A 15525-nucleotide genomic window follows, 5' to 3' on the forward strand; every position below is an offset into this window, starting at 1 on the left:
ATAAAAGACAAATGTCCTGAGAAATCAAATCACTAGCTTCAAGCAAAGTTCCACCGAGGACTTAAATGAGGCATAGGTTCGTTTTAAGAGACTGGTTCGTTCAGTCCCTCACCATGGGTTTCAGAAGTGGTTTCTCTACAAACGGTTCTATCATGGGTTGTATGATGACCATCGGGCTCTACTTGATTCCTCAGCCAATGGGATATTTCAGGACAACACTAATGATGCCAATGCCTGTAAGCTAATTAATCAGATAGCTACTCACACTGCCAAGTATGGTAATTCCAGAGGTAGTACGAGAGGGGAAGGATCATCCGATGGAGCTGTTGAAGCTCAGCTAGAGGCATTGACTGCCTAGATTGCCGAACTGAAGACATCTCAGTCTTTGGGAAACCAGCAGACAGTTCAGGCCATGACACAATAGGAAACCCCTTGTGAGCGATGTGGTATTGCAGGACATGGTACAGTTGAATGTATGAGCACCATAGAACAGGTCTATGCTTTTCAGTCCTTGAAACAAGGTACACCATACTCAAATTTTTATAATTAGAGGACTAGAGAGCATCCTAATTTCTCTTACCGAAGCCAGAATATTCTAAGTCCTACTCCACCACCGCCGCAAGGTCAGAACTCGTTATACATTATTCTTCAAAATCGTGGAAATCAATCACGTGGTGGTTATTAGAGGAATAATCAAGGAGGTCAACAAATCCAATCCCCTCAACAACATCATAATAATGACTTGTCTGACATTAAGGCCATGCTACAGCAACAGAAAGCGGCTTCACAGAAGCAATAGGCCCTCATTTCTCAATTAATGGCACATAATAAGATGTTGGACAATCAAATTGCCCAATTATCTACTTCAAGTAGACAACCTGGTACGTTGCCGTCTCAGCCTGAGAAAACGCATGACACGGCTAATGCAATTCATCTTCGAAGCGGTCTTACTTATTATCGACCGGAGATGCCCCATGACACTGAAAAGGTCATAATTGAGGAGTTAGAAGTGGATGTAGAAGAAGACCATGCTGACGAAACTACTGTAACGCGTGGAAAAAGTCAATCGACAAGAACTTTTAGTCGATCGACTAAATCTGCAGCTTTGGATATTGAAGAAATTGGGATTAGTCGATCGACTGGGCCTGATAGCCGATCGACAAGTGACATTGGTCGATCGACTGATGTAAATAGTTGATCGACTATTTTACTAGACGGAGTTGCTGATCCGTCACCTATTGGTATTGGAACGTCTTTCACTGTTGCTAAGGCGTCTAATTCTGATAAAGGGAAGAGTAAAGTGCTGACCCACCGATCGTTATCAAGGCTTCTTTTAAGGCGCCTAAAGAACATAAATGTTGAGCAATAATTCGGTAAATTCTTGGAGGTCGTCAAAACTCTTCAGGTAACTGTACCTTTTACCGAACTAATTACCCAGGTACCCTTTTATGCTAAATTTGAGAAAGATATTATGACTCGTAAGAGGAGCTTTAATGAAGTGGAGACCATTACTTTTACAGAAGAGTGTAGTGCACTCCTACAAAGCAAGTCTCCACCCAAATTGAAGGATCTGGGTAGTTTTTCCATTCCATGTACCATAGGCACTCATAAAATAGATAAAGCTTTATGTGATTTGGGTGCCAGTGTTAGTGTCATGCCCTATTCAGTTTGCAATAAATTGAATATGGGGCATCTTAAAGTTACCAACGTGACCTTACAGATGGCTGACCGTACATTAGAGGATATCCCTGGTAAGATAGGTAAATTCTTTATACCTGTTGATTTCATCGTGTTAGATATGGTTGAAGATACTCAGATTCCTATAATCTTAGGTAGGCCATTTTTGCATACAGCAGGGGCTATTATTGATGTCAAACAGGGACGTTTGACTCTCGAGGTAGGGGATGATAAGGTGACTTTTAATTTGGCTAACACGCTGGCTAAGCCTATGATAGAGGATACACGTTATGCTATAGAAATTGTAGATGAATCTATGTTTGACTATTGGACGGGATACCTTCTAGGGGACCCGATAGAAGCTTTGATAGTTCTTGATGATTTGGCAGAGGATATACAGGTTGACTACAGGACAATGAAAGCTACTCTAAAAGGTAAGGAGTTCATTATTGAGAAAGGTGAGACGGTAAATGCTATTATGGAAACCTCTTGTGCTGCTGAGGTAAAGATACCGAGCGTAAACCTCTTCCTTCTCATCTTAAATATGTGTTCTTAGATGATTCTGAGCAATATCCTGTTATTGTTAATGTTAAACTTGATGATAACCAACTTTATGCTTTGTTGGTAGTTATTAAGAAAAACAGGAAAGCTTTAGGATACAGTTTGGCTGGCCTTAAGGGCATCAGTCCTGATATTTGTATGCACAAAATTGAGCTAGAGGAAGTACATAAGCCTTGCCAGCTGGGTCAGCGAAAGTTGAATCCAAAGATGCAGGATGTGGTTATGGCGGAAGTGATGAAGCTACTTGATGCAGGTATTATCTACACCGTTTGCAACTTCAAGCGGGTAAGTCCAGTTCAGGTAGTCCCTAAGAAAGGAGGGACTATAGTAGTGAAAAATGAGAAAAATGAATTAATACCAACTAGAGTAGTAACAGGTTGGCGGATGTGCATTGATTATAGACAGTTAAATTCTGCCACAAAGAAATATCACTTTCCCCTTCCCTTTATTGATCAGATGTTAGAGAGATTAGCCTCACATAAACTTTTCTGTTATTTAGATGGATATTCAGGTTTTTTTCAAATCCCAATCCATCCTGGCGATCAAGAAAAGACTACTTTTACTTGCCCGCATGGTGTTTTTATTTACATGAGAATGCCATTTGGATTTTGTAATGCCCTGACTACCTTTCAGAGGTGCATGATAGGGATATTTTCTGAGTATGTAGAGTCTATTATGGAGGTATTTATGGACGATTTCAGCGTATACAGTAATGATTTTAATGATTGTCTGACTAACCTTGAGAAAGTTTTGCAGCGATGTATTGAGGTTAACTTAGTGCTGAAATGGGAGAAGTGCCATTTTATGGTTAATGACGGCATTGTCCTTGGGCACTTAGTGTCTGATAAGGGTATCCAGGTCAATAAAGCAAATGTGCAAGTGATTGAGCAATTACCTCCTCGCGTTAATGTTAAGGGAGTTAGAAGTTTCCTTGGACATGCTAGCTTTTACCGCTGGTTCATTAAGGACTTTTCTAAAATTGCTAAACCACTTACACAATTGTTACTTAAAGATGCTTCATTTAATTTTACTGATGAATGTCTTACTGCTTTTAACAGGTTGAAGCAGGCTTTGATCAAAACACCGATTATTCAGCCCTCAGATTGGGAGCTGCCTTTTGAGATTATGTGCGATGCTAGGCCAGCGGAAAGACAAAGCTTTGAGTGCTATTTACTATGCGAGCCGAACTCTGGATGAGGCTCAGGTGAAATATGCAACTATAGAAAAGGAGTTGTTAGATGTAGTATACGCGCTGGAGAAATTCAGGTCTTATTTATTAGGTTCGAAAGTTGCTGTATTTTCTGACCATGCAGCGCTGAGTTACCTATTTGCTAAGAAAGAAGCCAAGCCAAAATTACTGCGATGGATACTCCTTCTTCAGGAGTTTTATTTGGAGATCAAAGACAAGAAAAGGCGCTGAGAATTTGGTAGCTGATCATCTATCACGCCTACCATTGCAAGAAGGGGGAGATTCCTTACCTATTGATGATTCTTTTCCTGATGATATTTTATTGGTTATTTCTAATGCTGAAACTCCTTGGTATGCTGATTATGCTAATTTTATTGTAGGGGATTTATTGCCTCCTGACTTGTCATATCGGCAGAAGAAGTGGTTCCTTCATGACGTGAAGCAGTACTTCAGGGATAATCCTTATCTATTTAAGGAATATGCCGATGGTTGTTACAGATGGTGTATACCGCAGTGGGAGACCAAATATATCCTAGAAGCTTTCCATTCTTCCTCCAATGGTGGTCACCACGGTCCCACTAGGACTATGGCTAAGGTACTTTAGTCTGGTTTTTTTTTTGCCATCCATGTTTAAAGATGCTAAGGACTTTGTTGTAGCTTGTGATGCGTGTCAGAGGACGGTAAATATTTCAAGGAGACAGGAAATGCCCCAAGTTGCCATTCTAGAGATTGGAGTTTTCGATGTCTGGAGCATCGACTACCAAGGACCATTCCCGTCTAGCAAAGGCAACAGGTATATTCTAGTAGCTGTTGATTACGTGTCCAATTGGGTAGAGGTCGTTGCTTCGGTCCATTGTGATGCAAAGACAGTTATCCAACTTTTCGAAAAGGTAATCTTCCTTCGCTTTGGTGTCCCTCGAGTTGTCATCAGTGATGGAGGTATGCATTTTAAAGAAAAACAACTTACTACTCTTCTGTCCAAATATGGTGTAGAACATCAGAGAGGTTTGGGGTATCACCCTCAAACTAGTGGGCAGGTAGAAGTTTCTATTAGGGAACTTTAAAAAATTCTAGGTAAAGTTGTGTCTAAATCATGAAAAGATTGGAGCATGAAACTAGATGATACTTTATGGGAACATAGAACTGCATTTAAGACACCGATTGATGCATCGTCGTATCGTTTAGTCTATGGTAAGTCTTGTCATTTGCCTGTGGAGTTAGAACATAAAGCATGGTGGGCAATTTGTGAGTTCAATTTTGATTCTAAACTGTGTGGTGAGAAACGATTGTTGCAGTTAGATGAGCTAGAGGAATTTAGGCTGAATGCCTATGATAGTGCTCGTATATATAAAGAGAAGACCAAGAGATGGCATGACAAGCGAATCGTACCGCGCGAGTTTCATGTAGGGGAGAAGGTGCTATTGTTCAATGCCCGACTCCGTCTATTTCCTAGTAAGCTAAAGTCCAGGTGGAGTGGCCCTTATACGATTGCCTCTGTTTCCAAATTCGGGTTAGTTGAGCTAGAGAACTCCGCGGGAGTAAAATTTAAGGTAAATGGTCACCAAGTAAAGCATTACTATGAAACCAATGACTTTGTTAGAGTGGTCGAGTTATTGTACTTCGACCCTATTTCTGAGCTTGAAGATTGATGAGGTAACAAGGGTCGAGCGGGACCATAAAAACTAGCGCTGACCGGGAGAGAACCCGGATTGTCTACCTTTTGTAATTTAGTTCAATGTGTGCTTGTTTTTATTGCTTTTTAGTTTAGTACTCGTTAAAGTCTGCTTGAAATTGTTGCGTGCGCATCCCGCCCTTTGGTTGGAAATTTGTGGTTATTCTTCAAATATTATTCCAAGGCGGGACAACTTTATGACTCTCACGCACAAAGAGGGAGAAAACATGCTGAATATACGTTGAAAAAAGTCGATCGACTGAAACTTTTAGTCGATCGACTATACTGAAAGTGCAAGTTTTGAAAAAGGTCGATCGACCGAATTTCTAATCGATCGACTAAAGCGCAAAGTGGATGTTTTGGAAAAAGTCGATCGACTACATCACCAGTCGATCGACTAAGTTGCAGCTGCCAGCGTGATTCAAATCAACATAAGGGAGTTTCTTTTCCCTTCTTTCATTCATTAACAAATAAAAGAAAAAAAGGGGAAGAGTTGAGTAGCAGCAACAGCAACGACGCAACAACCCTACATCCCCTTCTCTCTTTTTCAATCCTCTTGCTTGTTTGTAGTGTAATATTCTCCTAATTTCCGTCTCTACTTCACACAAGTAAGTTTCCCCTTCATTTAATCTCCTTTCCCCTTTTGTTTCAAAGTTTATAACCCTTTTTTCCATCAATTATTTTCGAAATTAAGGTTTACAAATTTGGGGGTTTTCTTATTTTTGTGTCCAAATCGTGTTTATTATGCTTAATCTACCCTTTGTGATGTTTCAATTGAAAAAATTTCGGTATTCGGGTTCATCTTTTTGGACGATTTGGGGAAACAGCCATGTGACGATTTTTGTGCGGTTTTATTGGCTATTAAAAATGCTAATTTATAGTCTATTGTGTGATAGTTTCATAATGGACGGAGGCAAGAGGAGACGGACAGTTGGACAGTCTTCGACCAGCGAGACAGAGCCGCGCGAGACGCGCAGCAGTAGCAGGCAGGGTTCACAATTACCGATTATTGATTAATTCATGTGCCCATTGATAGTCTACCTGATTATCCTGAGGTACATTTCATGACACAAGCTCAAAAAGACCATTTCATTATGCTGCCCCGTTTTAATATTACCCCAACGCGTTTTCTAGACCGAGAGAGTCTACTTACTTTGTGGATTTATCAGTCAGTGTTTGACCTCTTGAATGGGACGGGTATGATGGGGTTAGCAACTATGCAAGAATACACCTATGTTGTACCGACTCTTGAGTTTTTTAGCTCCTTCCGCTACTATGGAGGAGAATATGATAGGGACCAAGCCGGAAATTGCATTTATTTCCGTCTTTTTAACCAAGAATTTGCTATGACTTTAGCCACTTTTGGCGGCTACCTTGGTGTGCACAGTGAGGGGGCACATAACCCCCTAAGAAATTAGCCCGACTTATGTAGGGGGCTATTTCGGACAACTTTGAGGGTCGTAAGAGGGGTCAGTTTTTACACCACCCCCCTGTTCGTTTCTGGCTCCGTTTTGTTGGTAACACCATTTTTGTTCGGAAGGAGTCACACAATTTTATGCGACAAAGATATGCCCCAAAGATTAAAGGGAAAATTTTATCGCACGGCAACTAGGCCTGCCTTACTTTATGGTTCCGAGTGTTGGGCCGTGAAACATTGTCACATTCAAAAGATGAGTGTGGCGGAGTTGCGTATGTTGGGGTGGATGTGCGGACATACAAGGAAAGATCGATTAAAGAATGAGGTGATTAGGGAAAAGTTAAAAGTTGCGCCAATAGAGGACAAGATGATGGAAAACCGACTAAGATGGTTAGGCCATGTGAGAAGGAGACCTATGGACGCATCAGTTAGGAGGCTGGAGACTTGGAGAACAGAAAAGGTCCCTAGAGGTAGAGGAAGACCGAGACAGACATGGTTGAGAGTGATAGAGCACGATATGAGATTTCTGGGGCTTGAGGAGAGTATGGTGACGGAAAGGGCACGATGGAGATAAAAGGATACATGTGGATTTTTAGTATTTGATGTTTTTCTGACATATTTAGTGTTTTTATTTAATTTAAAAAAATTAAATTATTTGTTCTTCTCTCCTTTATTACACTTTTTTTACCAACCACTTTCTTATATATTTTACTTAGTTTACTTTTAAGGCATTCTGGATTCTTAATTCTATTTCGGTTTTCAAAATCGTTTTAATCTTTTCTCTCAATTTAAACTTTAAGTTTTTATGAAAGAAATCCGGAATTCGATTTTAAAACCTGTAAGTTTAACTTGACTTTGCATTACATTTTCGCTCTCCCTTTGTTTTTCATTTTCCCTTTTCTATTCGCATTTCGAGGTGTGCGTTCACCCATGGAAGGTTCTAAAGGATGATTCATGTCAGCCGACCCCAAATCATTTTGGGATTAAGGATCTGATGTTGTTGTTGTTTTTGTAGGAGTCAAACAATGTCAACACTGATAAATTGAGAATTTTAGCTCGGTACTTGAATATCGATAGTGGTACTCCTTTTGCCTTAACATAGCCTCTAGGACCGCTCAGCATTTCCAGAACATAAGGGATGGGACTTTATCTGCTATTGTTTGTGGCAGGTTAGTTACTCATTTGGCCCGCCGACTTTTTTCCCGACTTCCCCCGAGGCATGCTGCCTCTAGTTCATGAGGATCCAGTCAGTTTAGACAGTCTTTGCTTGATGAACATTCCTTATATGGTGGATGTGAACTGGATCCTACATGACTATACGTGGAAGATCTCCACGGCACTTTCTGTGACCCTTCCTTGCTCCACTCTATCCCCACTTTCCCCTTTTCGAGGTCTCGCGTAGTGCACCTCGACCAGAGACACCTTCTTACCTCTTGCATTACACTATGCCGAGGGCATCTACTGCTAGGTCGAGGCCGACTTCCCACACTTCTAGGGACGTGGGTCAATCTTCTGGAGCTCCACGCGACTCTCCTCGCGCTTCTCCACGCACTGCACCCTCCACTAATGAGATCGAGACACAGACGGGACTTTTGCCGGTATACCCGACTCACTTTATTTGTCCCCCTCCTTTTGAGCCCCTACTGGTCATGGATCAGGCGGGGCGGGATTATCTTTTACTTGACATGTGCAGGCGTACAGCTAAAATGAAGCTGAACCAGGCTTTAGCCGGGTTCCCTGTGTACGACCGCTACGCCCGTTCTGGATGGTTACCACCAACTGGGTGGCCACATCCGTCTTACTACCGCTACCCTGAGAGTGGCTACCCTGCCACTGCTGGCACGGCTACTACGGAGGAGGACATAGCTGAGGTGCAGGAGAGGTACCGTGCTGAGCTTGCTTCACGCTCTCGAGAGAGGGAGAAGGAGGACGACGACTACCTTGAGGGCGACGACTTGTAGCAACTAGCTACGACCTCCCCTTGTTGTTGGCTGGTTTGGGGAGGTCTTTTGTGTGCCCTATTTTGTGAGTTCTCTTCCTTTTCTGCTTTACTTATTTTTCATCTCGTTTTGCGTACCCCTTCTCCCATATATTTTGATGCTGTTGGTGTTTGCTGAACACAATGAGGGCATTGTGTGATTTGGTTTGGGGAGGGTATGCATCTGTCTATTTGCATCCATTTGCATTTTTATTACATTTATGTTTGCATTTTTCTTGCATTTCCGCATGCATTGTTCTTTCTTTTATATATTCAAAAAAAATGAAAAAATTAAACGAAATACAAAAAAAACATGTTTTATTTTGCATTTTAGGTCGAGTCGAAAGGGTTAGATAACAATGATAAAACCGCGTCTATGCTTTATTTATAGCCCAAGCCTTGCACTGCCATTGCCTTTCTTGTACGGTCATTGCATAGTCTACGAGTTTTTGATCAACTTTACTGAACGAATAGACTTGACTTAATATCGGCAACCTACACAAACTTTCTGTGGTACAGAGCTAAACAAACTGATGACATTCAGGATCAGTTTCATTCTAGGATGGGAGTAGTACTCCTTATAAGACATGTAACATCAATTTGCATAAACATGATTTTTGTCTCTTAGTACCTGTATGCATTCGGGTTAGTGGCGGTGTCACATTTGGAGAGGCATCCTTTTTATTCTTATTTTACCCTCGAGCCTCACATAAGCCAAATTGATTTGTTTTGACCCAATTGTTAACCACATTCCTATATAGCCTACCCTAGTCAAGCTAGTACGGTAAATAATTTTGGGCACGTGTGTATTTGTCGATCTTGGCATTTCTTTTTGTTATGAACGGTTGAGAAGAAGGAAATGGAAAATGTTTAAAAGAAAGAAGTTGAATGGAAATGAAAAAAAAAAAAGGTGAAAAGGGTGAAAAAGAAAAAAAAAGATGGAAATGAAATGAAAAAAAGAGAAGAAAAAATAGAAAGTGAAGTTGAAAAACAAGAGGATGATTTTACTCTTGTGCTTTTATTCCATATTATCTGAGGAGTATTTTTTTGATTTGGTGCGTGAGTTTTATGCTAAGTTTGAGCATCGCTTCATCTTATATGGTTGGGTTGTTGAGCGGGATTTGTTACTAATGGTTTCATTTTGGTACTAGCTTGGCTCTTACCTCCACTTTTCCAAATCTTTTTGCCCCTTTTTACCCAATTACCTCACTTCACCATATTTGTAAGTCCTCGGCATGTGACTTGGTCCTGTTTGGTTGGAATGCATATGTACGGTCAGTAAAGATAATTATCATGTTACACTGCATGCATGTTCTTATGGGTTGCAGTTAGGTGAGTGAGTGTCTTATTTCCTTCTTGTCTTACAATGAATAATCTCACCATGTTCTTTAATAAGTGATGAGCGACCCGTGAGAGTCCGGTATATACGAGTCTTGCAAGGTCGAAGGTTCACTAGTTGTTTCATTAGTATAACTCGATTGCAATTGATTTTGTATTTTGGTTTTGGTTGCTTGCATTAAATTGGTTTTGGCATGTGAAGCATAGGTAGCTCTGAGCTTGTCTACCGTTCCATTAATTATTTATATCCTTTGTCTTTGCTTGTTTGGGGACAAGAAAGAGTTTGGTTTGGGGAGGTTTGATGCGTGCCTATTTCATACAGTTATTCTATTCATTTGCACATATTTCTATGATTATTTAGTAGCGACTAACTACTATTCTCCCATGAATCATCTACTTTGGGTTACTTTGTGTTTTATGCAAGTTTGGACCCAAGACGAGCTAAATGAGCCAAAACATGTTCCCAGTATTGCATCTGGAAGAATTGGAGCTCGGAAATTGACGCCCCGAGACGCTTGAGCAAGTGAGGAAGCGCCTTTGGAGAGTTTAGTCGTTGTTGATCAGTGACTTTAGTCGATCGACCAACTGTTTTAGTCGATCGACTAAAGTGAAGTTATGTCTTAGTCAGTTTAGTCGATCGACCAGAATTTTAGTCGAAAGACTAAAAACTAGAGGATTATTTCATGTGAATAATCCATCATATGGGTGCCCTTCAAATAACACTTCTTCCTATCAGTAATTTTAATTAAATCCATCTTGTCCCCCTTCCTTCCCATAACACTCTCGAAAGACGGGCAACCTGAAGAACAGGTCACCCTTGAATATTACACAAACAACTACGCGTATGCCTTCGTCAATATCCCTCGATTTCTCGATGAACTCATTGTTGCACCCGCACCAGCACCATCTCTGCCTCACCACAAGCACTGAGTTATTTACTACCTTCACAGTCTACTTTAATTCGAATTAGAGAGTTTTAATTCAAAAAAACCCGACTCGAAGAGTATAAAAATAGGAAAAAAACCCAATGAGAAACACGACGTTGTCACTATATACTGCGGATCATCTTCCGCTTCTTATATGTTTGTAGTTCCCATTCTCTCCGTCTTTTCCTCCAAATTCCCAATTCCCAATTCCCAATTCAATTCAATACAAACCCTAATTTCATCCAATAATCCAATAAATCCTCCATTAACTCATCAATTTGCCCTCCCAATTATTCCGAAATCAAATCTAATTCCCAATTTCAAATTCCGAATTCCAATTCAATGGAAACTCTCCCAGACGCGTACCGTGACGATGACGACGCACACCAATCCATATCACCTTACCCGATTTCAATCTCTAACTCAAACCCTAATCCACCAAATAGAGAATCCGACCCAATGTCAGTAGTTTCGGGAGCATTGGTTACAATTCCCGAACCCGAAATTGATCTGAAAGCGGATGGTTTAGGTTCGGAGATTGCGAACGAGATGGAAGTTTTAGTTTCGGAGGATGTTTCAACTGATTCAATCTTTGAAGATGTGAAGCAATTAGATAAGGATGGAAAAATGATGTTGTATAGCCTGGTTTTGATAGCGGAAAAACCCGTCACGCCATCGTCTACGGGGGTTTTGAAGAGTTGTCGGAGTTCAGCGGAGGTGCGGTGGTATTTTTGACGGTGGTGATTTTGGAGGTTGTTGAGTGGTGGAGATGGGCAAATAGGAGTTATGATGGTGGTGAACGAGAATCCGAAAATGGGGAAGAAGGAAGAAGTTTGGTTATAAAGAGGAGGAAGAGGTGAGTGGTGACCTAATGTAACCGGTCAAAAAGTTGGGTAAGTTTGTTCCGGGAAGAAAGGGGGAAAGGATGGATTTAATTGAAATTACTGATAGGATGGAGTGTTATTTGCAGGGCACCCATAGGATGGATTATTCCCATGAAATAATCCTTAATAACAGTCCATTTTGTTTAAGTTTTATTTTCGGTCCGTCAGTTGCTTGTTTAATAATTTTCCCTTATCAGTATAAAAGGGGGAAGTCAGAATAATATTAGGGCATCTTTACTTTGGCAAAAAAACACATACACGTTACTTTGTGAATTTCGGATCTTTGTAATCTTTCCTCCTATATTTTCGGTAATTAATTAACCCTTGTTACTCATTTAATTCTGATTGTTTTAATTCATTATTCTTCTCTGTTATTTGCAAGTTTATGTTTAATTGTTATTTAGATTTTATCACCATGTTTAATTCGATCTTCATCATTATTGTTGAGTTTATTATTTTCACCATGCGTAGCTAATTTCCTTATGCTAGGAATAGGGAAGCCATGGTTTTATGATGGTCTTAATTAAGTGATTAAGCCTCGCTTAGTTAATTGTCTGAGTTGTTAATTGTTGCATATAAAAGCGTTTAATTAACTTAGTGCACGCAATTGATTATTCGACCCGGGAAACTTTGACCTAGATTGAAAGATTGGAAGAAGTTAGACCTGCTAGAAACAATAGACCATCCTAAGTAGAGCAAAAGTTAGATTAGTACTCTAGGGCGAATAGCGGACCGGAAGGACCTTTTCACTTTCCCTCAGACCGTAATTGTGCCGATCGTTGACCTTACATTTGACTGTTGTTGACCGTGGTAACCCGGCATCCTAGCCTTCTTTTTTTATTTGAAATCTCTTTTCTATAATTATTTCCTTTTGTTTGCAATTTAATTGATAGACAAACTCAACAAACCCCTGAAAATTGTTACTTAGACGGATTATATTTAGCAAATAGAGCAAATTGTTTCCTTGTAGATACGATCCCGACTACCTCTACTACATTAGTTTAGGCCAGTTGGTTTATCTTTGATTAGGTGTGCGATTTAGCCTGTCAGCAGCATGTGACCGCAGCCGAGCCAAACCCAGAATCCTCCTCGGCTAGGTTGGTGACCCGGGCTCTCCAGACCATAGGCTCACCAGAGGGTCGCAAGGTTGCTCTGATACCACTTGTAACACCCCGGTCCAAATCTAGGGTCCGAAGCGGTCAGTTACGGTAGCTTGCCAAGCTATGTACATGGCCCACAGATCAACACGGGTCTTTTCCAGCGCATTTTGTCCTCACTCATGCGCATCCCGTGAACATTCCCAGGAGGTCACTTATCCTAAGACTACTCGAGCTAAGCACCAAGCACACTTAACTGTGGAGTTCTTTCGCATAGATAACCAAGAAAAAAAAGTACACTTTGTTGATATGAGTAGTGCTTTCAATCCCTTTAAGCACTAGTCAGATTTTAAGCCAATCAATAAACCATGTCCGCATTGCGCCTGGCAGCATCTGACCGCAGCCGAGCCAAACCCAGAATCCTCCCCCGCTAGGTTGGTGATCTGGGTACTCCAGACCACAGGCTAACTAGACGGTCACAGGGTTGCTCTGATACCACTTGTAACACCGCGAGCAAAATCTAGGGTCGGGAGCGGTCAATCACGGTAGCTTGCCAGGCTGTGTAAATGGCCCACAGATTAACACGGGTCTTTTTTTAGCGCATTTTATCCTCTGATGTGTTCATTTTATATATACTTTTACCCCCAATTTTAGATCGGTTTTGATTGCATATCATACTTTAACTAGTATATTTGTGAGCTAATTTTGTGTTCTAGGTGTATTGTTTGTATTTGTTACATTTTGTAGGAATCTAAGCATTTAGAGACTTTTTCCTATCACATTTGCAAGTACTAGAACATATGGCTAAGTATGAAAGCTAAATGGACCGTGGAAGAAATTACAAGGCTAAGCATGAAGAAATGTGAAATGTAGAATGATCACAAAATGAGCCCACATTACAAGTCCACAAAATTCTACATAAGATGCTCAACTTAGGATACTCTTTGGAAGGTCTCAAGATGCTAAATACCACATTTAACCGGGTGATTAAGGAGACTTTATTACATTGCATGAGATTCTTTGGAGCATTAAAGCAAGAAGTGAAGGAAAATAGCCGGATAACCACGCCCCCGATCGGGGGTGGCAACCCCGATCGGGGCTGAGCCCTTCTTTGGATTTTACGTTATGCCCCTATTTCTTATAATGAGGGGACTTAATCTGTCATTAGGGATATCTTCTTCACATCTTATTTTACGTCTTTTATACACTCTAATAGCCTTAAGCAAAATTCTCTCTTAGTTGTAACTTTAATCCCTTAATTCCAAATTAAACATAAAATTATGTAAAAAATCAAAATTAAATTTTTGAATATTTTATATAAATTTCTAGAACCTGGAAATGACACAATTTTAAGCCCCAAAATCGAATTTTTATATTAATGACCATTAAAGTTGCTATTTATCAATTTATATCACATAATAATTAATAACCATTTAAATCAAACGAAATTTAACATGCAACTTTAGATCTGATGTTCATATCATATACACAACATTGGGAAAATTTTTCACGCCATAAAATTTATTTGAGCTATTTTTGCTAAAATGGTCACTATTTATGTGATTTTTACATCTAAAAATCATAAATCATGCAAAATGAAACCATCTTATTTCAAAATTTACATACAGTGTGTAAATATTGCATGTGACACCATACTAAAATTTCATGAGCATAAACGAAGTCTAACCATTTTTAACCAAAATACCTCTATTTAATCAATTTTTATCATGTAAAAATCATAAATCATGCAATATAAAACCATTTTATACGACATTTTACATACAATGTGTAAAATATGCATGTGAGGTCGTGTAAAAATTTTAAGGTCAGAATCATAGTCTAACTAATTTTAGTAATCTAAGTGACATTTTATTCAATAAAATGTAATAAAAATACTAAAATCATATTAAAGAAAGATAAAATACCATAAATCATCAAAAATGACCTAAAATCAATTTAGGAACAGAATGTTTATTATGCAAACATTTCGTGGCCTTTATCATCATAAATCACAAGATTCTAGTTTTATATGTTAACTTATTAACTCGGAAAAACAATGACCGATTATGCATGCAACAACAATTTTCTCTGATACCAATTGAAAGATTCATTAACCTCTTATTAGACACTTCTAATAACTATATATATTAGTTTAGTCATAAACTAATCTAGATCTTATGTATGCATAACAAAATGATACAAAGTAAGAAGAAATCGATTAATCTTATATTGAGGGCCGAAATGGTTTATACTAATTAGTCTCCTTTAAAGTCAGTCTTCTTTAAGAAAAAGTCAAGTGCCCAAGAAAACCCTAGATCCAATGATGGGATCTACTCCTTAAGGATTGTACCAAGGAAATCACTCTTAAATCCTATACTAATTTTGTACTAGAATTAGTATAAGAATCCTATAAAAAAACTTAATATTATTTGGTTACTACTTCTAGTAATGATATAATAATTTTTGAGATTTTGTGAGTTTTCTTCTTAAGTTTTTCAACAACCATTTGAGAGAGTAGTCATTATCAATGTGATAATTTTATATAATAATGAATGATAGAATAAGAAGAGAAAAACTTCCCTTATTCTCTATGGGTGGCTGGGTAGCAAGGGGGAAGAGTGCCCAATACTTTTTCAAGTTTATTCTTCTCAAGATGTAGGCATGCAAGCCTATGATTAGTAGGGCATGATTGTGTCTTTCACTAATTAAATAAATAAAGCACAACCAACCCTTACACCCTCCATTTACACGGCACAATGGACTTAATATGGTCCATTTTAAGTTTG

The 15525-nt window shown here is 39.4% G+C and overlaps 1 protein-coding gene across 1 annotated transcript; it reads left to right on the forward strand.

The window, feature by feature from the left end:
* Positions 1 to 817: 817 nt before the first annotated feature.
* On the forward strand, positions 818 to 5076 carry LOC141601452 (uncharacterized). The gene is made up of 8 exons (XM_074421739.1): positions 818 to 1045; positions 1439 to 2135; positions 2234 to 2523; positions 2995 to 3194; positions 3297 to 3365; positions 3620 to 3915; positions 4064 to 4366; positions 4529 to 5076. Exons 1-8 carry the CDS (start codon positions 818 to 820, stop codon positions 5074 to 5076), a joined length of 2631 nt encoding a protein of 876 aa, XP_074277840.1.
* The last annotated feature ends 10449 nt before the right edge of the window (positions 5077 to 15525 follow it).

The sequence above is a fragment of the Silene latifolia genome, chromosome 9 (genome assembly GCF_048544455.1).
Source record: "Silene latifolia isolate original U9 population chromosome 9, ASM4854445v1, whole genome shotgun sequence".
Taxonomy (NCBI): Eukaryota; Viridiplantae; Streptophyta; class Magnoliopsida; order Caryophyllales; family Caryophyllaceae; genus Silene; species Silene latifolia.

Coding starts and splice junctions, on each gene's coding strand:
- LOC141601452 (XM_074421739.1), top strand. CDS start 818: ATGGCACATAATAAGATGTTGGACAATCAAATTGCCCAATTATCTACT. Junction 1,046..1,438: donor ACCATGCTGACGAAACTACT/GTAACGCGTGGA, acceptor CTAATTACCCAG/GTACCCTTTTATGCTAAATT. Junction 4,367..4,528: donor AGTTGTCATCAGTGATGGAG/GTATGCATTTTA, acceptor AATCATGAAAAG/ATTGGAGCATGAAACTAGAT.